Genomic DNA, 24,680 nt, shown 5'->3' with positions numbered 1-24,680 from the left:
GCAAATTTCAAAACCAATACTGCACACAACTGTGTACATAGCACTTACATTGTATTAGGTATTAGTAATCTAGAGATGATTTAAAATTTACTGGAGAAGTGTGTAGGTTATATGCAAATGCTATGCCAATGTATGTAAGGGGCTTGATCATCAGTGGATTTTGGTATCCACGGGGGTCCTGGCACCAGTCCCTCATGGACACCCAGGAGGGATGACTTAACTGCAATGATCAGTTTTTACATAGAGGTTGGCCTTCTTGTCCTCTTCCCCTCAAACTTGTAACTAAGGCTTCATCCTTTCTTTCCCCAGCAATTAGTCAAAGTAACTGATACTTAGTTTTACACTTCACTTGCTTCTTTGCTTTAGAGCAAGTCTCTTTCCCTCTACATGAGGAAGAGAGAACAGGATGTTTACTTAAGGGCCAATCTCTCTCTTACGGATGACCCTCCCGCAGCCCTGCCTATGCAGCTTCAATGAGTTATTACTCAGCAATTGTGAACAGCAGCTGACAGGACTTGTCTACAGTTACTCATAAACAAGTATGAGAAACGCCCCAATACCCCAAAACCCATTCTGATGGTGTTTGCATTGCTATGTCTACATACATGAGGGAATAACTCATCCCTGCTATACAAGATTGGCTTACATTAAAAAAAAATTAGGCAAAGGAAATTATGCATATTCAACAACGTGCCCAGAAAACCTAATGAGGAAACCTCAAAGCTGTTACTTCTTTAGGAGTAGAAACAGAAATCAGGTGGGCAACTCAAGGCCCCAAGAGACAAGGAAAAAAGGGTGAGCCAGATTCCAGTACAGTGGTACACACTACCTGCTGGGTGTGTTCCCAGGCCACTGCTATTTAAGCGTCTGGTGACACATGTACGTACCTTCATGTAAGCAAGGGTGCTATTTAGAGCCTTCTACCCTGCCAGTGACCCAGGCCTAACCCAGATGCAGTGACTATCCCTCTTTACCCCTTAAAGCCAGCATTCCAACCCAGCCTCACTGGGTTATGTCAAGGGGTGGGGTAAGAGAGGATTAAAGGTGGCTTCTCTACAGCAGATTGCCAATATGCAGTTAATAAGGACAGATGTGGGCAAAGAACTGGCCAGAAGGATCCCTACCACCACCCCAAACCCCCAATTCTATGCCTGGTTTAAAAATGCTTCTTGGCTCACAGTTGTATCTTTTGAAGACACGCACAAAAAGTTATCAGTACAGCATATCCCACTTCACCAACCACTTGCTGAACATCTAGAACTCACCCCACCGATAATCCCTTTCCAAAATTCAGTTACACAAAGGATCAAACAGAAAACCCACAAGGCCATAAAGATCTTAGAGGCTCAGACTGGCTTCAGTGACATTAAGTGCAGAAGTCAAAGGGCACATCTGGAAAAGATCAACATGAGGGGAAAAGTCAACCACACAACAAAGGAAGCCATACTTTATTAAACTGGAAAACAAAATACTGGGGACAAAGAGATTAAAAAAAAAAAGGAGTGGCCGGAAGAGTAAAGTGCAAGCGGTCACGCAGTGAGTGGTCTGTGGTAACTGTGTGCGCCTGAGAAATGTGTGGGCACACACGCCACTACCCCACCCCCCTACCCTTGGACCAAAAGCCAATACAACGGTATCTTCCGAGATACATCCAGGCTTTTCCTTCTGCATTCTGTAGTTGGTTTCACTTCAGCCCTGGACAGTCATGCTGGGTCTTTGCTGGAGAAAATGTAGGTTTTCCCAGTGACAAGCCTGCTCCACAAAGCAGCAGTTCCAGCTCCTGAGACGTTCCCTCCTATTTGCACTCACCAGGAAGCCAGGGGCCCTTGGTCCAAGCCCCAGTCTCAAAGAAAAATGTCAAACCTTTCGAACTAGTTATTTTATTAAATGATATTAATACACATTTCAAAAGGATTTCATTGTTGTTGCTTCTAAAGCATGTACTTGTTTTCCACACTGAACAAGTGAGAATATCAATCCAACATAACTATTTTAAATCTTAACAGGCTCCTCCCCCCCTCCCCGCGGCCCATTTAAAAAAAACGGTGGGGGAATTGGGGAAAGCAGTAATTTACAGCGGCTTCAAAACAGTTACAGCTGAAGCTCAATTCTGCAGGAACTGGTAACTTCAGGATTAGAGTGAATATCCTGCAATTAGGAAGTTTATCATATTCACATTATCTAGATAGGGTTGCTGTACCATATATATCACAAACGCTGTATTTCTGGTATTGGAAAGTATAAAAGTCCTATTCTCTGCTCATTTTCCCCTCCGTGGAATCAAACCAAATTCTATTTACTCTCAACTTTTGGGAGGGTAAAGGGGAGCAGGGAGAGAGCTCTCATTTAAGGTGACTTAAGAGTAAACTCTTTCAAAATACTTAAGGACCCTATTTCTGATACTGTATCACTGAACTTTAAGTGGTACTAGTGTATTCACAACCCCTATGGATTCTCTGTCTGTGATTTTACAGTGAGTACCAAGGACCTTAGTAACAACTTCTCACATTGTTTCAATATGAATCTTGTCCTTGCCAAGACACATTAAGTTATGCTTTCTTTAAAAAATATCTTGTTTATTTGTTTAAACTCAGGTTGAAATACAAAAGTCAGAGCATGGTCATGGAGTTTTAAATCACAGACACAGAAAGAATAAAACCCCTTTGTTCCATGTTATGAATACCAGAACTGTCTTTTTTGTTTCACTATATCACATATATACATTGTCATCTCCACTTACTGCTGTAAATGTAAATTTTAAGATTTCCTTAAAATTAATAGCTGACTGTCTCATACAAATCCTCACTTCCATCCTAAAACAAACATAATGAGGATTTTGTGGCTTAAAAACCAAAAAAGTACCCCACAAAAACTCAATTCCTTAAAAGCCCATCTTTGAAACTGTACAACAGTCTTCCTTTCATGTATTAACCATCATAGTTTTGAGGACAATTATCCCCCAACATTCAGGAAGCCACTTTCCTGACATCCCCACATTTTCTGATAAAATTAAATGGTCAGAGAGCCTTTTCAAGTAAACACTACTTTTAGCTTAAACAAGAGCAGCAGAGAGAATTCACATTCTTTTATTCTAGAATGAAAAACATCCCATTTAATCTCTGCAAAAAAAAAAAAAATCTATTTCAATTTTGAAAGTCGAATGTAATTTTCCCCACCCCACCCCATTTTCTCTTACGCTTTTCCCTAAACAAATGTCTTAGGACTCAATATTATTAACTATACTTTCTTTTCTTTGCTACACTACATACCCCACCCCACACACAAGGTCATGGTATCATGCATTTTTGTGGTGAGAGCTACAGGGCAGAGAGAGGGTCGAGGAAAGAAAGAACAGTTGGCTTAAAACCAGGCAGGCATTAGGAAGATGAATGACCTGCAGCATCCTAACCCCAGAACGCATGGCGAGCCCAAATAAATAACAGAATAAATTACACGAAAACTCCCAAACCACGATGCGCACTTGGTTTATGCTGCTTTCTCTGAAAAGCAAGTTCACTTTGAAGACAGAGAATCATTTTCTGTCACGACATTGCCCACCCTCCCCCGTCTTTAATATTCCACTGGATGAAAAAGCAACCCCAGGCTTCCTATAGTTAGTTCTATACTAACTTGGAAGAAAACATGAAATTTGCTAGAATTCTCTGAAAAACTAAACATATACTGTTTTACTCATCTAGCTGGATGAGTGTATATGCCTTGGGGTAAGACACTAAATTAAAAAAATTGTAGTAAAGCAACATTTACTTTTCAGTATCCCTAGATAGAAACACTCAAAGGACAGTGATTGTCTATTTCCCAAGTACTAGATGTAGAAATACAAACAAGTCTTTCAGTCCAGGGAGAAGGAAAGCACTTATCTCACATGTAAAATAACTAAGGGCAGAAATGGTCTTTATATCCTATTGGGAGCAGGAAGTAGGGATAAGACTTGGGCCCTGAAATGGGATAGACACATGCCTGAAGAGGTATAATATAAAGGAAAATGCTATTCAATCTCCTTCTTTAAACTATCAAGAATAGGAGTGAGTAACACAACTGAGGCAAGGGGAAAAGGAAGATAAAGACAAATATTTCTAATAGTTAACCTTGGTTGAAAACCACCAATAAATATCACTTACATTAGGGAGGCACCGTGGTAAAATTAATGTCTACTTCTTATATGTAAAAATGCAGAGATAATATTTCTGTTGCACCTTTGTATCAATAGTCAACTGTAGCGACTGTCTTTCTGGCCACAGTAGAAGAAAAACTAAGGGAGATAAAGTCAAAAAAGAAAAGCAAGAGGCATGAGCTTGGTGCAAGACATGTGAAACCTCCTTGAATACATTTCCCATTCTCTTGTTTACAAAAACCAGGCAGGTCACATCACACCATTAATGCTTCCTTTCCTTATTATAAATACTGTAGTCACTCCTTATTTTAACCTTGAGGCTGATTTAAAAAAAAAGATCTTAGGAGAAGGGCAAAGAACTCAAACTTCAACATGCCTTTAGAAACAAAACAAATAAACCTGACATGTCCAAGATCTCCCACATTTCCTCCCTTGCAACATCTCTTGACTGTCATTAGGGCACAGATACATGGGGAAGGGAGCCGAGCTGGCTACAGCAGTTACTTAGCTGCAGAGAGGGGACAGGAATCCTTCCAGTGACTACTCGATCAGCCAAGCCCAAAATAACATCCCAACATTGCACGTGTCGTTATCTGTACTGATGGAAGTTTTATTTCAAATGTGATAATACTCTTCAATAGATGGGGTAAAATAAAGACTGCTTTCCTTCCCACCCCCCAACCCCCCAGCCAAATGAAGTGGCTTTGGTTGTGTTTACCTTTTTTTTTTCTTTCTTTTTTTCTTTTTTTTTTTCTTTAATACAAACAACTTGGGGAAGGCATATAAGTGCAATGGGAGGGAGGACTGAATGGAATAGTAAAATGTAAGCATATATGACTTCTTACTTTGGAAGAGAGGCCCTTTGTTATAATAAAAAAAAAATTGAGAAAGAGAAAACAAATAAAAACAAAAAACAATGAACCAAACTCCTACTTCCAATGTTCTCTAGACTGTTGAAAATGCTTTTCCCTTGGTTTCCATCAGTACCTGGGAGGAAAGAATGGGCGTTTTGGTGCAAAGAACGGAGGGCCCCTAGCAAAAGGTGGCCTGGGTCTCTTTAAACTGTGAAATGGGTCTCTGCTGAGAAAAGGTTCCCTAGGCCGAAAGTCTGGCCGGGGACTCCGTAAGATCATACCACTCCGGCTGATGGTGTCTCTGTGTGAGGGACCCAAGGGGGGGCCACTGCTGCTGTTGCTGCCTCCCCCACCTCCTCCTCCATGGGGTGGGCCCAGGTGTTCCAGAGTATGGGAGGTTAGGGTCAGGCTCTCTCGTACACGGCTAAGACCAGGGCCGTTGAGGTCCCGTTGGGTGGGGACCCCGTGGTCCCTGGGTCCTGGGAGCACCCCAAAATGCTCAGCCAGGGTCCCTTGAAGGAGGGAACTATGGTCCTTGGGAAATACTGCCACAGCCCCTCCCACTCCGTGCTCTGCCAGTGGTGGGGTTGGGAAGGGTACAACTCCAGAGTGGTCAACAGGTGGTGGAGGAGGGGGTGGAGTAGAAAAGGGGACACCACTCCCACCACTGCTGCTATGATCCCCAGAGGGGGGAGGAGGAGGTGGGGTAGGGAAAGGAATTCCACTGTGCTCTCCAGGAGGAGGGGGTGGGGCAGCATGGGCCAGGGCTGCCTCCTTTGTGAAGGGGTTCGAAAGATCCACAGAGGGTAGATGAGTGGGTGCATCTCGAGAGAAGATACCACCATGATCCTTAGGAGGGACAGGTGGGGCAGATGATGGCCCCACTGGCTCTCTTTGGAAAGGTGTCCCATGTTCCAAGGGGGACGGGGGAAGATGATGCTCAAATGTTGAGTTGAAACTGTTGGAACGGAAGCTGCCGACACTCTCCTGAAATTGGGGTGCCCGTTCTTTGTATGGTGCTGTTTTAAAGCCAGTGAGGCCTCCGCTGCCCCCACCCCCAAGGGATGCCAACTCAGAGGCACTTGAGGGGCTACTGTCAAAAGAGCTACCTGATGTGCTCAGATCAAACCAACCCACCCTTGAAGCCTCACGCCCGTGTCCTCTATTTCCCTTCCCAGGAACTCGGATGGACTCTACGGTCTGGATCGGCTCCCCTGACATCCTCCTATTGGATGCATTGTGATAACCCAAGGTTTCTATAGGGGCCCCCTTTTCTTCTGTGCTATCAGGCAAGTCTAAGCAGGAGGAGGAGACGCGGGTTTCTATGCGGTAGTGCTCTTCTGGTTGCTGCTGATCAGTGGCGGTCAAGCTGGGCTGGGTGAGGTTTGAGAGACTGGCACCATCAGTTGGAGTGCCCTTGCTGGGGGCCTGGCCAAAATGCTTATCATCTGAGGGCTTACGTGAGGCGTTTTTAAGCATATTCTTAAATTCAATCGTCGACGTGGTGGAAATGGTGGAGGCCAGGACTTTCTCCACGCCTGATGTGGGTGGGTGACCCGTGGGAGCGGCAAGGGTGTTCTGCGGAGAGAAAAGGGAACGATGTGGGACTGGGTGAGGAGAGTCTGGGTACTGCTTCTGTGGCAAACTGAGATGCCCAGTGGTAGATTGAGACAAGCTATTGTGGTTGGAGTCAGGGGTGAAAAATGAATCATTCTTACTCGGTGATGGTGACCGGTCAGACCCAGGTTCATTCCCTCTTACGCTGAAGGCACCAAATAGCCCAGGGGAAGATGAGAGACGGTCACAGTTCTCATTAGAGTCCAGCAGGGCCCTTACAGATGGAGGGAAGGCAGACTTTACCCCAAATTCTTGGGTTCTGTGGCTATAACTGGACAGAATTGGCTGGTACTCGGTGGTATCAGACAGCTTGCTTGATTTCAGGATAGATTTGGCTGGTTTCTTCTCTAGGTTCATCATGGCAGAGGGTGGAGGCCCTGAATAGTCAAAATCTCGGTAATCCTCATCTTCTTGGAAAGAAGTATCTGGGTAGAACTTTTCCTGTGAAGAGTCCATCAGGGAAGATGGTCTCTCCATTCCATCAGAAGGCTGCTTATAGGGAGATTCACTGCCCAGACCAAAGGGTCGATATGTAGATACAGAATTGGAGAGCTCTCGGGGATAGCTTTCATCTCTCCCAGGGGGTGGTGATCTTGTACTGCTGGGTGTTGAGGAACCAGGGCTAATGATCTTAGAAAGCAGAGACATGGTATCTACACTGCTGGATGTGGGCTTGTCCATCATCTCATCCTGGGTGGGTGTCCCACTCCGTTCATCCCGTACAGGGGTTCCATCAATGTTGTCGATTGAGGTGCTAGTAGGGCCACGCTGGAAGTCTGAGGGATGGCTCTCTGATGGGGCGCTGGACCCCAAACTGCTCAGGATTGGGATGTTTAAGTTTAAGCCACTGAAACCAGGGTTACCTTTTAAGAAGTTGTGGATCTTCATTTCCAAGCTTGGGGAGGTGGACTCTGACTCCAGTTTTGGCTTGGAGACCTCTGAAGATTGGCACATGGTAACTTCAGTAGGTGGGGCAGCAGGGCTAGTATTGTGGGTAGCTGTAAACCCCAGAGAGTTGGATGGTAGTTTAAAAGTAGCGCTTGGGAGCCCTGGGCTTTGCCCAATTGAGGCCTTGCTGGCTGAAGTTGAAGAGACTTCAGAAGTTGATGAGTTAGGAGAATAGCTGAAGCTTTTGGGAATAAAAGGTTGGGTACTGGAGGACAAATTTCTTCCCTTTATGGTAGAGACTGTGGTGTTGGCAGGGGAAGCTGAAGTGCTCTGTGAGGCAGCTTCACTGGCTGAAACTGGGTTCCCAGTAACACTCTGAAGTAAAGATGACAGGCCTGTAGAAACAAAGATTAGAGGGCTTAAAAAGAACAACTCCCTATGATACAATGCAAACAATGCAGGCTAATCAGATATTCTCATTCATTTTGGTGGGAACCAGATAGACAAAGTGTAAGGCCAAAAAGAATCCAGACCAAACAAGCAATGGCTAAATGTCATAGAAAATACTGGGCCTATTTATCAATAAAGAGCAAATCACTGAAATGTTTCCAGTACAGTCCAGAAATAAGCCCAACATGGCACAATAAAAGGCCACAGGAAGGGGGAGATTTTAATGTCAGAATCATTCATAGTTTAAGTAAGGCAAAGCAGGAAAAGAAAGGAAGCAACATTATTCTTAAAACAACACTTTAAGCCAGTATTTCTTAATGTTTGATCTGTGGAAATATTTCTCTAAATACAAACAGATCTTCTGTTCTACCTTTCCTATCCAAACTTCACACCACATTATCTCTATTAAGTTAATATACATTGTTATTTTCAAGAGAGAGACAGGCAAATGTAAATTTCGGAGATTTATCTGAACAGCAAACACTTTTTTCAAGAAGCATCTCTTGGCAGACTCCTGCTACCTTTTGGAAAACAATGCTTTCAATCATCCATTTTGGTTGCAAAATGTAGCTATAATAAACATACACCACAAAGACTTAAAAAGACCAACCACCAGGAGACTGGTCTTTTCACAAAAAAACACACAATCCCTATTTGATAACATGGACAATCCAAGGATTATTTAATCCAGATTAACAATGATGAAATTCAGCTGTGTTCAGTGATCATGAAAACTTTCTCAGAAGCGCTGAAAGAATTCTCTGCGGCAAAGGCTGACGCTCAACAAAGCAAACTGCCCCTGTAGAGAATTTTTTAGAAAAATACTTGACAAAAAGATAATAGAAGGTCCTATAAATTCAACTGTTTTTTGGAAAATTTACTCAATTTCTGGTCACAAATGAAAACTTTCAGCTAGGCATAGTGGCTCATGCCTATAATTCTGGCATTTTGGGCGGCAGAGGCAGGAGGATGGCTTGAGGCCAGAAGTTTGAGACCCGCCTAGACAACATAGTGAGAATCTGTCTCTAAAAAAATTTTAAAAATCTGCCAGGATTTTAAAATCCCAGCACTTTGGGAGGCTGAGATAATCACCTGAGGTCAGGAGTTTGAGAGAAGCCTGGCCAACATGGTGAAACTCCATCTCTACTAAAAATACAAAAATTAGCTGGGGTTGGTGGCGGGTACCTGTAATCCCAGCTACCTGGGAGGCTGAGACAGGAGAATCTCTTGAATTTGGGAGGTGGAGGTTGCAGTGAGCCGAGATCGTGCCGGGTACCTGTAATCCCAGCTACCTGGGAGGCTGAGACAGGAGAATCTCTTGAGTTTGGGAGGTGGAGGTTGCAGTGAGCCGAGATCGTGCCACTGCACTTCAGACTGGGCAACAGAGACAGAGTTCCTCTCAAAAAAAAAAAAAAAAGTTAAAAATCAGCTGGGCATGATGGCCTATGCCTGCAGTCCGAGCTACTCAGGAGGCTGAGGTTGGAGGACCACTTGTGCCCAGCTCAAGGTTAGAGTAAGCTAACTATGATTCTGTTACTGCACTCCAGCCTCGGTGACAAAGTGAGTCTCTTTATTTAAAAATAAATTAATGTAAAACATTTTAGGCCGGGTGCAGTGGCTCACACCTGTAATCCTAGCACTTTGGGAGGCCGAGGTGGGTGGATCACCTGAGGTCAGGAGTTCAAGACCAGCCTGGCCATCATGGTGAAAACCCATCTTAAGAAAATAATAATAATAAAACATTTTAATAACATTTCACCCAAATTTATAGCTTTTAGTCACTGAATACATTAAAATTGTTCCTTAGTAATTATATGGTGAAAGAAAATACTTCATGTGATACCTCAATTCATGTTGCTTCAACATTTCAATTTTAACACATATTCTAACATATTTAAGGTCTAAAGAATTTCAAGTCTCCACTATCCTTGCAACACTTTAAAGCCATTTACTTCCAAATAATGCTGCATTGTCTTTTCCCCCCCCATTTTTTATTTATTTATTTGTTTGTTTGTTTGTTTGAGACGGAGTTTCGCTCTTGTTACCCAGGCTGGACTGCAATGGCACGATCTTGGCTCACCGCAACCTCCACCTCCTGGGTTCAGGCAATTCTCCTGCCTTAGCCTCCCGAGTAGCTGGGACTACAGGCGTGCGCCACTATGCCCAGCTAATTTTTCTATTTTTAGTAGAGACGGGGTTTCACTTTGTTGACCAGGATGGTCTCGATATCTTGACCTCGTGATCCACCTGCCTTGGCCTCCCAAAGTGCTGGGATTACAGGCGTGAGCCACCGCGCCCAGCTATTTATTTATTTTTAAGATGGGGTTTCACCATGATGGCCAGGCTGGTGTTGAACTCCTGACCTCAGGTGATCCACCCACCTCGGCCTCCCAAAGTGCTAGGATTACAGGTGTGAGCCACCGTGCCCGGCCTTTTTTTTCTTTTTTTTTTATTTCTTAGGCAGACTTCACCTGAAGCATGATCTTTATTGTTATCCAATATTCAACAATATCCAAACGACTGAAATAATGTTTACTTTAGTTATGAACCTCCTGAGGAAAAAAAAAAAATCCATGTTTCATTCCAAAAAGTTCCCTAGCTACATAATTAATCCCTCTTAATAGTTGAATTCTTTTTTTTTCCTTTTTTAAGTGACAGGCTCTTGCTCTGTCACCCAGGCTGGAGTGCAGTGGTGTGATCATAGCTCATTATAACCTCAATCTCTTGGGCTCAAAAGATTCTCCTGCCTTATCCGCCCCAGTAGCTGGGACCACAGGTGTGTGTCACTATGCCCAGCTAACTTTTTTATTTTTAGTAGAGACAAGGTCTTACTATGTTGCCCAGGCTGGTCTTGAAATCTTGGACTAAAGTGATCCTCCTCCTTCAGCCTCCCAAAGTGCTGAGATTACAGGCATGAGCCACCATGCCCAGCCTGATTTATTTCTTAGTAATCATTGTTCTCACAAAACTCAGAAGCCCTCAAACACTAGAATGTGACATATGATAATGTAATATAATTTTTAGAAGATATTTCTATATATTTTTCGGATATTTTGGGATAACTCTTCAAAGAACATCTTGTAAAGATAGCTATACTACTGACATTTATGGTAATAGGTAAAATTGTATCTCACCACTAAATATCGTTCTCCAGTTTTTCTAAGTTATTTTAAAAAATTCTTTAAAAAAATAGAGATGGGGGTCTTGCTATATTGACCAGGCTGGTCTCAAACCCCTGGCCTAAGTGATCCTCCCTTCTTAGCTTCCCAAAGTGTTAGGATTACAGGCATGAGCCACCGAGTCCAGCCAAAAGTTTGTTCTTCATAACAAGCCATACTGTATGCTCCTTTGCCCCCTTAAGTACCTCTCTTTTGAGACAGAGTTTTGCTCTTGTCGCCCAGGCTAGAGTACAATGGTGCCATCCTGGCTCTCTGCAACCTCTGCCTCTCAGGTTCAAGTGATTCTCCTGACTTAGTCTCCTGAGTAGTTGGGGTTACAGGTGTGAGCCACCACGCCCGCCTTTTTTTTTTTTTTTGTAAAGACAGATTTACCCTGTTGGCCGGGCTGGTCTCAAACTTCTGACCTCAGGTGATACACCTGTCCCAGCCTAAAGTCTCTCTCTTTAGTGTTGTAAATCTGTCAATACCTAGGGCTGTGGATGATACAATCAGAACAAAGTTCTAAGATTTCATTAACAGTCTTTGAGAAAATACATCTATTTAAGTTGCTAGATCCGGTCCTTTTAAAAGTTAAAGAGAATTCCACATTCCATAAGGAACCTAGTTCAAATTTCGGCTCATCAGAAATTCCACATGGGCCAGGCATGGTGGTTCACGCCTATAATCCCAGCACTTTGGGAGGCCAAGAAGAGTGGTTCACCTAATGTCAGGAGTTTGAGACCAGCCTGGCCAACATGGTGAAACCCCATCTTGAATCTACTGAACCCAGCAGGCAGAGGTTGCAGTGAGATGAAATTATGCCACTGCACTCCAGCCTGGGTGACAAGAGCGAGACCTTGTCTCAAAAACAAAACAAAAAACAAAAAGAAAAGAGGCTGGGCGAGGTGGCTCACACCTGTAATCCCAGCACTTTGGGAGGCCAAGGTGGGCAGATCATACCTGAGGTCAAGAGTTCAAGACCAGCTTGGCCATGGCCAACATGGTGAAACACCGTCTCTACTATAAATACAAAAATTAGCTGGGTGTGGTGGCAGGTGCCTGTAATCCCAGCTACTCAAGAGGCTGAGGCAGAAGAATCACTTGAACCCAGGAGGCAGAAATTACAGTGAGCAGAGATCAAGCCACTGAACTCCTGCTTGGGGAATAAAGCAAGCCTCTGTCTCAAAAAAACCAAAAACCAAAAACTAAATAAATAAAAATTAAAAAGGGAGAAATCATAAACATGTCAATTTCTCCAACTGTCCCTGATATTAGTAGTACAACATCCGCTGCAGTCATCAATTCTTTATTGCTGATGCCAAGAGATAGGAACTGTGGATTATTATTACTATTTAGTTCTGTGTAACAAAATTCTTCTGTATCTCAAAACAAAGCATGCTTGAATGATCCACTTACAGAACATTTTAGGAAACTGTTTTATACCACTCCATTCATAGAGAGCAGGGTTTCTCAACCTCAGCACTACTCACACTTTGGGCTAGGTAATTCTTTATTGTTGGGGGCTGTCTTACACATTGTAGGGTATTTAGAAGCATCCTCCTGACTTCTACTCACTAGAGGCGGTAGCACCCCTACCCTTACCTCAGCCAAGACAACTAAAAAGGTCTCCAGATATTGCCAAGTGTCCCTCCTGGAGGCCTTTGGTTGAGACTACTGATATAGAGTAAATTACTACATGGAAGTTCTGGTATTTGTAAATCATCGCGTAATTATACTATGGTGCTTAAAAAGGGTTTCGTTGGTATCTGGAGCATAAGAGGGTAGAGTAGAAAAGATTTCTGAGAAAAGGTTAGAAGCAGGCAGCAGCATGTGCAAACCATAGTTAGCAAAGCTGAACAGAAAGGGTCAAATGAAAGAGACTATAGGTAGAGATGAAAATAAAAATACTACATCTAAGACTTTAATAAAATAATAAATAATGAAGCCTCTATAAAACATTAGGACACAAAAAGGCTATATTAGTATCTCATAAGATTTCTTGTTTGTTTGTTGTTGAGACAGGGTCTCACACTATCACCTAGGTTGGAGTACAGTGGTGTGACCACAGCTTACTGCAGCCTTGAACTCCTGGGCTCAAGTGATGCTCCTGCCTTAGCCCCCTGAGTAGTTAGAACTACAGGCATGCACCACCATGCCCATTTAATTTTTGTTTTTTGAGACAGAATCTTGCTGTCACCCACTCTGGAGTGCAGTGGTGCGATCTGGGCTCACTGAAACTCTGTCTCAACAACAACAACAAAAAAGAATAGTGACAGCCAGGTGTGGTGGCTCATGTCTATAATCCCAGCACTTTGGGAGGCTGTGGGTGGATCGCCTGAGGTCAGGAGTTTGAGATCAGCCTGGCCAACATGGAGAAACCCTGTCTCTACTAAAAATACAAAAATTAGCTGGGCATGGGGGTGTGGGTCTGTAACCCCAGCTGCAAGGGAGGCTGAAGCAGGAAAATCACTTGACCTGAGAGGCAGAGGATTCAGTGAGCCAAGATCGCTCCGCTGCACCCCAGCTGGGCAACAAAGTGAGACTCCATCTCGAAAATAAAATATATTTTAAAAACTAAATAAACTCAATAATGAATTCACTGTATTATACATTTTACGGCTCTCAATTCCTCAGAAATGGAATCCAGGATCCCATTCATTTTTGCCAGAGACAAAACATTCACAATTCCAGTCCCTCTGGCACATGTCAGTTACCTTGCAGTGTAGGGGCTGACTGTGTCTGGGTTTTGGAAAGTGCAGACAGAATGCTCTCTGGGGTGATCTCCACCTTGGAGAGGATATTTGCCAGAGGGTTGTGAGATGTCGTGGCAGGTGTAGGTGTTTTCAGGCCACTGGTGAGGTTGCTGGGGCTGGTGGGAGTTCCTGGAGATGGTCTTGATGCAGGACTGACCCCTGGTGGCAGAAAGATGAACTCAAGAAAATGCAATTCAAAATTACTTTTTTTCTTTTCTTTTCTTTTTTTGAGAGGGAGTTTCGCTGTCAGCCAGGATGGAGTACAGTGGCATAATCTTGGCTCACCACTACCTCTGCCTCCCGGGTTCAAGTGATTCTCCTGCCTCAGTCTCCCGAGTAGCTTAGATTACAGGCACGTGCCACCATGCCCAGCTAATTTTTTGTATTTTTAGTAGAGACAGGGTTTCACTGTGTTGGCCAGGATGGTCTCAATCTCCTGACCTCGTGATCTGCCTGCCTCAGCCTCCCAAAGTGCTGGGATTACAGGTGTGAGCCACAGCACCCAGCTCAAAATGACTTTTCAATTCCCAATACTTTCCACTCATTCTAATGAGTTTAATATGTTTAACAAGAATTATTCTGTGATTGATCCTCAAATGGTCCATCATAACAGGACATGCACAAAAAAAATCTGAAGATTATCTCCTTTTACTTAGAACACTACAAGTATTGGCCCAGCCCAGTGGCTCACGCCTATAATCCCAGGACTTTGGGAGGCCAAGGTGGGCGGATCACCTGAGGTCAGGAGTTGGAGACCAGCCTGGCCAACATGGTGAAACCCCATCTCTACCAAAAATAAAAAATTTGCTGGGCGTGATGGCATGTGCCTGTAATCCCAGCTACTTGGGAGGCTGAGGCAGGAGAATCACTTGAACCTGGGAGGCAGAAAAGTGAGCCAAGATCACGCCGCTGCACTCCAGCCTGGGCAACATAGTGAGACTCCATCTCAAACAAACGAACAAAAAAATAAAAAAAACAAGTATTAAATGATTTTCATCATTTTGAGAGTCTCAGTATTTCTTACTTATTTTTAAAAAACAGAGACAGGGTCTTACTATATTGCCCAGGGTGGCCTTGAACTCTTCAAGTGATTCTCCTACTTTGACTTTTGTGCTGGGGATTACAGGTGTGCGCTACCACACCTAGACAATATTTCTTTTTTCTCCACCAAATGGCACTTACAGCTTAGAGCCCTGTAGGTGCTCAATAAATACTGCTAGCTGACTGATGAAAGCCACTGGCAGCTGTATAACTCAGCACTGCATAATTCTATTTGACTGGTAAGATACTTGCTTTTGAAATAGCCTTTAAAATGAGATTATATAAGAAACTTCTAGGGTAGGGCGTGGTGCCTCACACCTGTAATCCCAGCACTTTGGGAGGCTGAGGTGGGTATATCACAAGGTCAGGAGTTCAAGACCAGCCTGACCAACAAGGTGAAACTCTGTCTCTATTAAAAACAAAAAAATTAGCTGGGTATGGTGGCACACACCTGTAATCCTAGCTACTCGGGAGGCTGAGGCAGGAGAATCTCTTGGACTTGGGAGGCAGAGTTTGCAGTGAGCCAAGATTGCACCACTGCACTCTAGCCTGGGTGACAGAGTGACAAAAAAAAAGAACTTTCCTTTACATTTTGAAACACTAGGTTGATCTTTAACATAAGAAAGAAAATATATAAAGAGAAAAACATTTGATATTGTTAAGAAAGATAAAAAAAAATATGAACAGGTATTTCACAAAGAAACCTAAGTGATAAGCATCCAGGAGCAGCGGCTTATGCCTGTAATCCCAGCACTCTGGGAGGCTGAGGCAAGCCGATCATCTGAGGTCAGGAGTTTGAGACCAGCCTGACCAATGCAGAGAAACCCCATCTCTACTAAAAATACAAAATTAGCTGGGCAAGGTGGTACATGCCTGTAATCCCAGCTACTCAGGAGGCTGAGGCAGGAGAATCACTTGAACCTGGGAGGCAGAGGTTGTAAGCCAAGAACATGCCATTGCACTCCAGCCTGGGCAACAAGAGCAAAACTCCATCTCAAAAAAAAAAAAAAAAAAGAAAAAAGAAAAGAAAAGAGATGTAAATGATAAGCAAAAAAAAAAAAATTTTTTTAAACATGTTTCATAAAAGAAACGCAAATTTAAGGTTGGGTTTGTAGATTGCACAAGGCAAGTAACTGGAGAGGGTAAGGAACAACAGAAACTTTCAAATATTAGTCATATAAAATAGCACTTTTTTGAAATCAATTTAGTTATAACATATTAAAAGATTTTACATATTTATTTTAATTTATTTTTTGCAACACGGTCTCATGGTGTTGCTCAGGCTGGAGTGCAGTGGTTACTCATAGGCATGATCACCGTGAACCACATAGCCTGAATTCCTGGCTTCAAGCGATCCCCTTGCCTTTGCCTCCCGAGTAGCTGGGACTACATGGTATCCCACCATGCCTGGCAAAATTTATTAAAAAAATTTGAGGCAGGGTGCGTGGCTCATGATTATAATGCTAACACTTTAGGAGGCCAAGGTAGAAGGAACACTTGAGCCCAGGAGTTCAAGATCAGCCTGGGCAACACAGAGAGACCCTGTCTCTACCAAAAAACACAAAACTTAGCAAGTTGTGGTGGCACACACCTGTGGTCTCAGCTACTTAAAGGCTCAGATGGGAGGATCACTTGAACCCGTTAGTTTGAGGTTACAGAGAGCCATGACTGTACCACCGCACTCTAGCCTAGGTGACAGTGAGACTTTGTCTCAAAATAAACAAATAAAATTCCATTTAAAAAGTTTTATATACTTAGCAACCCTTTCAGAAAGGCTTGTTCATAAAATTTTTTAACATCATTTACGTCATTCTTTTTTTTTTCTTGAGACAGATCTTGCTCTGTTGCTCAGGCTGGGGTGCAGTGAATCTATCTCAGCTCACTGCAACTTTCACCTTCTGGGTTCAAATGATTCTCAGGCCTCAGCCTCCTGAGTAGCTGGGATTATAATAGGTATGTGCCACAACAGTTGGCTAATTTTTATTTTTGTTTTTTTGAGACGGAGTCTCGCTCTGTCACCAAGGCTGGAGTGCAGTGGCATGATCTTGGCTCATTACAACCTCCTCCTCCCAGGTTCAAGCGACTGTCCTGCCTCAGCTTCCCAAAGAGCTGAGACTACAGACACATGCCACCACTCCCAGCTAATTTTTGTATTTTTAGCAGAGACAAAATTTCACCATGTTGGCCAGGCTGGTCCTGAACTCCTGACCTCAGGAGATCCACCTGCCTTGGCCTCCCAAAGTGCTGGGATTACAGTTGTGAGCTACTGTACCCGGCCTAATTCTTGTTGTTATTTATTTATTTTTTTTTAGTAGAGATGGAGTTTCATCATGTTGTCCAAGCTGGTCTCGAACTCCTGGCCTCAAGTGATCCACCCTCCTTCACCTCCCAAAGTGTTGGGATGGCACGCGTGGGCCACCCTGTCTGGCCTTATAGTATTCTTTATAACAGTGAAAAACTGAAAACATACTGAGTGCACCTAATAATAAAGGATTAGATAAGTTACCAAATGCTATACAGCTATTAAAAAATAATGTAGAAAAATATTTAATGAGTCATAAAAACATTCAAGATATGTAATTCACTTTTAAATAGCTGGTTTTGAAATAGTATATACAATACATTTCAATTGCTTTTTTTTTTTTCCTCCCTAAGATGGGGTTTCACCATGTTGACCAGGCTGGTCTCGAACTCCTGACCTCAAGTGATCCACCCACCTTGGCCTCCCAAAGTGCTGGGATTACAGGTGTGAGCCACCACCCCCAGCACTTCAATTGCTTTTTAAAAAATTATTATAAATATTTAATCCTCCAAAACATTCATATATACATATACTTTTAAGGGTAAACAGAAGTGGTTTCCTTTGGGATAACAGAATTACAGCTACTATTTAAAAAATTTTTTTCATTAAAAATTTTTATTTAGAGATGGGGTTCTCACTATATCGCCCAGGCTGGTCTCAAACTCCCAGGCAATCTACCATCTCGGCACCCTGCGCAGTAGTGCATACCTGTGATCTCAGCACTTTGGGATGACGTGGAAGGTGGATCACCTGAGGTCAGGAGTTTCAGACCAGCCTGGTCAACATGGTGAAACCCGTCTCTACTAAAAATACATGCCAGGATTATAGGCATGAGCCACAATGCCCAGCCTAGATATTAATTTCATCCTCTTTGCTTGTTTTCTAATTTTTCTATAATGCTGCTTTCTTAAGATTTTTTTTTTTTTTTTTTCAGTTTCAGGTTTTTTTTTTTTTTTAATTTTTTATTGGATTTTAGGTTTTGGGGTACAAAGATTTTTTTTTAAAACAAAGCTTCGCTCTTATTGCCCAGGTTGGAGTACAATGGCGCAGTCTCGGCTCACTGCAACCTCCGCCTCCCGGGTTCAAGTGATTCCCGTTTCAGCCTCCTGAGTAGCTGGAATTACTGGCGCCTACCACCATGCCTGGCTGATTTTTCTATTTTTGGTAGAGAAGGGTTTCAGTATGTTGGCCAGGCTGGTCTTGAACTCCTGACCTCAGGTAATCTGCCAACCTTGACCTCTCAGAAAGTGCTAAGATTATAGGCGTGACCTACTGCGCCCGGCCTGGATTTTGTTTTATTTTTTAATTTAAAAATTAATTTAGCTGGGTGTGGTAGTGCACGCCTGTGATCCCAGCACTTCGGGACAATGTGGTGAGTGGTCAACATGGTGAAACCCGTCTCAACTAAAAATACAAAATTAGCCAGGCATGGTGACTTAGGCCTGTAAACCCAGCACTTTGGGAGGCCAAAGTGGGCAGGTCTTGAGGTCAGGAGTTCAAGACCAGCTTGATCAACATGGTGAAACCCAGTCTTTAGTAAAAATACAAAAATTAGCTTGGTGTGGTGGCACATGCCTGTAATCCTAGCTACTCAGGAAGCTGAAGCAGGAAAACTGCTTGAACCTGGGAGGCGGATGTTGCAGTGAGCTGAGGTTGCGCCACTGCACTCCAGCCTGGGTGACAGAGCAAGACTCCGTCCTAAGAAAACAACAAAAAGAAAAAAAAATACAAAATTAGCCGGGCATGATGGCACATGTCTGTAGTCCCAGCTATTTGGGAGGCTTAGGCAGGAGAATAGCTTGAACCCGGGAGGTGGAGGCTGGAGTAAGCTGAGTTTGCATCCTTGCAGTCCAGCCTGGGCAACAAGAGTGAAACTGCATCTTAAAAACAAAACACAAAACAAAAAAAAACCCACAAAACAAAAAAAATCCTTTTTTTTTTTTGAGACAGAGTCTTGCTCTTTCACCAAGCTGGAGTGCAGTGCCTTGATCTCGGCTCACTGCAACCTGTGCTGCCTGGGTTCCAGCGATTCCCCTGCCTCAGCCTCCTGAGTAGCTGGGAGTACAGGGGACTGCCACCACGCTTGGCTAATTTTTTGTATTTTAGTAGAGACAGGGTTTTACCATGTTGGATAGGCTGGTCTCGATCTCCTGACCTTGTGATCCACCTGCCTTGGCTTCCCAAAGTGCTGGGATTACAGGCCTAAGGCACTGTGCCCAGCCACAAAACTAATTTTCAAACATCAACAAAAGGCTGGGCGTGGTGCCTCACGTCTGTAATCCCAGCACCTTGGGAGGCCAAGTGAGTGGATCACCTGAGGTCAGGAGTTTTAGACCATCCTGGCCAACATGGTAAAACCGTTTCTACTAAAAATAGAAAAAATTACTCAGGTGTGGTGGTGGGAGCCTGTAATCCCAGCTACTTGGGAGGCTGAGGCTGCACTGAACTGAGATTGCGCCATTGCACTCCAGCCTGGGAGACTGAGCAAGACTCTTGTCAGACAAAACGAAACAAACAAACAAAAAAAACAAACCCACAACAAAACAGATTAATGATTCAATTAAAAAAGATGGAAATTAACTTTTTAATCCTCTTTACTGGGCTTACTTACCAGTATTTTTCATGACTGACGTCAAACTGCTAAGGATGGAACTGATCTTTGCCAGATCCACATTAGCCAGGTTTGGCAAAGCCAATGCTGGGGAAGGGGAAAGAGAAGTATTCACAGGTTTTGGAAGAGGTGGCGTTGCTGTCATGGTCACAGGCACTGGGGTACATGAAGAGGCCTTGGAGATATTTTCTGTTGGCTTTGTAGGTACAGAAGTGGATACAGCTGACTTCTCTGCAGGTTTTTCCTTCCTGTCCTCCACTGTTTCAACAAAGAAAAGAGACATTACATCCTATTACTTTCCGGACTTTGCTTTCTATATGAAATAACATGTCCTAGTATTTCTGGATTTGGTAGACAGAGCACTGCTTTAGAGAAAACAACTCACTTCATGCTTTTTTGAAAAGGTCATACTCTTCATAATTTGATAATTCCCACCTTTAACACCTGCTTAAAAGGAATTTCCAGCTGGACACAATGGCTCACAAGAGGTCAGGATTTTGAGACCATCCTGGTCAACATGGTGAAACAAATATATACAAAAATATACAAAAATTTAGCTCCACAAAATATACAAAAAATTAGCGGGGTGTGGTGGCAGGCACCTGTAATCCCAGATACTAGGGAGGCCGAGACACGAGAATTGCTTGAACCTAGGAGGCAGAGGTTGCAGTGAGCCGAGACTGCGCTACTGCACTCCAGCCTAGGCAACAAAGCAAGACTCTCATCTCAAAAAAAAAAAAAAAAAAAAGGCAATTTCCAGGATTTATCTTGCATCTTACTTTTCAGTGATTCCTCTGCATTTTCTTAGTATTTGTATATTAAATTTGTAGAATTCAAGAAGCATGTTATTATTTGGTACACATTTGTGTTCTGTCTTTTGGAGATAATATTTGTCATAAATTGTCCTGTTTTTTTCGTTGTTGTTTTGTTTTTTTGAGACGGAGTTTTGCTCTCATTGCCCAGGCTGGAGTGCAATGGTGCTATCTCGGCTCACTGCAACCTCTGCCTCCCAGGTTCAAAGTGATTCTCCTGCCTCAGTCTGCTGAATAGCTGGGATTACAGGCATGTGCCACCACGCCCGGCTAATTTTGTGATTTTAGTAGAGATGGGGTTTCTCCACATTTGCCAGGCTGGTTTTGAAGTCCTGACCTCAGGTGATCCGCCTGCCTCAGCCTCCCGAAGTGCTGGGATTACAGGCGTGAGCCACTGCGCCCAGCCTGTCCTGTTTTTTTCTTTCCAGTAAACCGAGAACTTTCTTAGAGACAGAATCTCTATAGTGTTCATTGTATTTTCCTCTGGCTTCCTGAAATTGCACTACTGTGGGGTGCAATAGGCACTAATTTGAAACTGCAATTTTTTTTTTTTTTTTTTTTTTTTTTTGAGATGGAGTTTCGCTGTTGTTACCCGGACTGGAGTGCAATGGCATGATCTCGGCTCACCGCAACCTCCGCCTTCTGGGTTCAAGCAATTCTCCTGCCTCAGTCACCCAAGTAGCTGGGACTACAGGTGCGCACCACCATGCCCAGTTAATTTTTGTACTTTTAGTAGAGATGGGGTTTCACCTTGTTGACCAGGATGGTCTCAATCTCTTGACCTCGTGATCCACCAGCCTCGGCCTCCCAAAGTGCTGGGATTACAGGAGTGAGCCACCACACCCGGCCTGAACCACCACGCCCGGCCTGAACCTGCAATGTTTTAACTCTTGATCACATTGAATAATTCTTTTTAATGTTTTAAAGGCATTAAATTTAATAGGAGTCAAACTAATAAAATTTATAGGGGCCAGGCGCGGTGGCTCACGCCTATAATCCCAGCACTTTGGGAGGCCGAGGCAGGTGGATCACGAGGTCAAGAGATCGAGACCATCCTGGTCAACAAGGTGAAACCCTGTCTCTACTAAAAATACAAAAATTAGCTGGGCCTGGTGGTGCGCGCCTGTAGTCCCAGCTACTCGGGAGGCTGAGGCAGGAGAATTGCTTGAACCCAGGAGGCAGAGGTTGCGGTGAGCCAAAATCATGCCATTGCACTCCAGTCTGGGTAACAAGAGCGAAACTCTGTCTCAAAAAAAAAAATGATTTATAAAGGCTGGGAATAGAAGAGAAACAATTCACCAGTTCAAGTTATTTCTGAAAGTGTAATTAACAGACTGACTCTGGAATTCTTGATGGTCAAAGGTGACAGAGAATAAGGAATTCCAGTATAAGTGACCCCTCATCCCAGAGCAATGCTATTCAACATGAATACAATTTAAGCCACATATGTAAGTTTAAATTTTCTAGCAGCCAAATTAAAAAAAAAATAAATAAACAGGGCCAGGCATGGTGGCTCAAGCCTGTAACAGCAGCACTTTGAGAAGCCAAGGCGGTGGATCACTTGAGGTCAGGAGTTCAAGACCAGCCTGGCCAAAATGGTGAAACTCCGTCTTTACTAAAAATACAAAAAATAGCCAGATATGGTGGTACACGCCTGTAATCCTAGCTACTTGGGAGGCTAAGGCAAGAGAATCGTTTGAACCCGGGAGGTGGAGGTTGAAGTGAGCTGAGATTGCACCACTGCGTTCCAGCCTGGGTGACTACAGAGACTCTCTTGCTCTCAAAAACGAAAAAACAAACAAAAACGCAAATAAAAGAAACAGATGCATGTAATTTAAAAAATAAATTTTGTTCATCTGAACACATCCCACATTTTCATTTCAGGGTTATAAATATAAAAATTATTAATGAGATATTTTAACTCTTTGAGAAAGTACTACTTTCTGCCACCGTGCTTGGCCTAGTTTCTGGACTCCAATGTGTGTGGTGTTTTTTTGTTTTTTTCTGAGACAGGGTCTCCCTCTGTCATCTAGGCTGGAGTACAGTGCTATAACCTCTGCCTCCCAGGCTCAAGCGATTCTCCTGCCTCAGCCTTTCCAGTAGCTGGGACTACAAATGCATGCCACCATGCTTGGCTAATTTTTATATTTTTTGTAGAGATGGGGTTTCGCTATGATGCCCAGGCTGGTCTCAAACTCCTGGACTCAAGGAATCTGCCTGCCTCAGCCTCCCAAAGTGCTGAGATTGTAGGCATGAGCCACTGCGCCCAGCCTAAATGTGTATGTTATACTTATAGCACATCTCAAGGTGGAGAGGCCTCATTTCAAATGCTTAGTCACAGGTAGCTAGTAGCCACCTTCCATCCACTGCCCCCCAAGATGGAGTCTCACTTTGTCACCCAGGCTGGAGTGCAGTGGCATGATCTCAGCTCACTGCAACCTTTGCCAGGTTCAAGCCATTCTCTTGCCTCAGCCTCCTGTGTAGCTGTAATTCCAGGTGCCTGCCACCACACCCAGATAATTTTTGTATTTTCAGTGGAGACAGGGTTACACTATGTTGGCTAGGGTGGACTTGAACTCCTGACCTCAAGTGATCGGCCCACCTTGGCATCCCAAAGTGAGCCACCACCCTCAGCCTAGTAGCTACCATTTTAATAGTGCAGATACTAAGCAATGATTCTTAACACATTTGGCATATCCTATCCTCAACAACTGTTCTAGAGATTATAATGCTAACTTGGTGCTCTATCTTTTAAGAAATGAATATTTTTGTTTTTCTTTTTTTTTTTGAGATGGAGTCTCGCTCTGTCACCCAGGCTGGAGTGCAGTGGTGCGATTTGAACTTACTGCAAACTCCGCCTCCTGGGTACAAGTGATTCTCCTGCCTCAGCCTCCCAAGTAGCTGGGACTAAAGGTGCTTGCTACCATGCCTGGCTAATTTTTTGTATTTTTAGTAGAGATGGGGTTTCACTGTGTTAGCCAGGATGGTCTTGACCTCCTGACCTTGTGATCCACCTGCCTCAGCCTCCCAAAGTGCTGGGATTACAGGCGTGAGTCACCACTCCCAGCCTGAGCTATCTTTTAATACCTGCCTGTGATATATTCATTGCTGGGAAGGCAAAACAGATAAGGAATAGGTTGTCTATTAATCATATAAGGACATACCAATGATTTTTGACCCATCATCTTCCACATCTGAGAGTTCCATGTCTTCCACATCACGATTATCTGTCACAGGTTCAGGTGTGGCAGATTTCTCACTCTCCATGGTGGGTGACTGTGATTCCTCACCTCCCATTCCCTGAAAAGGAGACTCAGAACCAGTCGGGGAGGGAGCGTCCATGCTTGGAGAAGGAACTGGTGATTCTTCAGGATCTGGAAGGGTTGACTTCAATTGATCCAACTTCTTCTTTAAATTGTTTACTCGGTTAGCAAAGGTTTTATATGCCTAAAAGAGAAAAAAGGAGTTTACTCCTTGGAAAAAGACCAAAAAGTTAACACATTTTCCTTTTTGAGGCAGAGTCTCACATTGTCACCCAAGCTAGAGTGTGGTGGCGCGATCTCGGTTCACTGCAACCTCTGCCTCCTAGGATGAAGTGATCCTCCTAACTGAGCCATCCAAGTAGCTGGGTCCAAAGGAACATGCCACTATGCCCGGCTAATTTTTGTATTAGTAGAGATGGGGTTTCACCATGTTGGCCAGGTGGGTCTCAAACTCCTGGCCTCAAGTAATCTACCTGCCCCAGACTCCCAAAGTGCTGGGATTACAGGCTTGAGCCACTGTGCCCAGCTGCCTCTTTTTAAAAATAAAGTTTTCTTTTCTTTTTTTGAGATGGAGTTTCGCTCTTATTACCCAGGCTGGAGTGCAATGGCATGAGCCACTAGACCCAGCCTTTTTTTTGTGGAGACAGAATTTTGCTCTTGTTCCCCAGGATGGAGTACATGCAATAGCACGATCTCAGCTCACTGCAATCTCGGCTCACCACAACCTCCGCCTCCTGGGTTCAGGCAATTCTCCTTCCTCAGCCTCCCGAGTAGCTGGGATTACAGGCTCGCGCCACCA

The 24,680-nt window shown here is 43.7% G+C and overlaps 1 protein-coding gene across 8 annotated transcripts in view; it reads right to left on the bottom strand.

Annotated features, from left to right (window-relative positions):
• Positions 1-1,864: 1,864 nt before the first annotated feature.
• RPRD2 (regulation of nuclear pre-mRNA domain containing 2) overlaps positions 1,865-24,680 on the bottom strand; it is a 106,133-nt gene continuing 83,317 nt past the window's right edge. For 2 of the 8 annotated variants that reach the window (XM_054247431.2, XM_035280132.3), the window contains 5 exons: positions 23,783-24,065; positions 19,807-20,064; positions 13,814-14,011; positions 6,705-7,886; positions 1,865-6,564 (listed from right to left, as the gene is read on the bottom strand). In XM_054247431.2, coding sequence (XP_054103406.1) covers positions 6,476-6,564; positions 6,705-7,886; positions 13,814-14,011; positions 19,807-20,064; positions 23,783-24,065 — 2,010 coding nt within the window. In that variant the 3' untranslated portion in view covers positions 1,865-6,475. Of the gene's footprint in view, positions 7,887-13,813; positions 14,012-19,806; positions 20,065-23,782; positions 24,066-24,680 lie in introns of all 8 variants that reach the window. The other 6 variants (XM_035280130.3, XM_035280131.3, XM_054247432.2 and 3 more) reach the window with 3 other exon arrangements.

This window comes from Callithrix jacchus, chromosome 18 (genome assembly GCF_049354715.1).
Source record: "Callithrix jacchus isolate 240 chromosome 18, calJac240_pri, whole genome shotgun sequence".
Classification (NCBI taxonomy): domain Eukaryota; kingdom Metazoa; phylum Chordata; class Mammalia; order Primates; family Cebidae; genus Callithrix; species Callithrix jacchus.
Note: the sequence above shows the minus strand (reverse complement) of the source record. Positions and strands in the feature narration are given on the sequence as shown.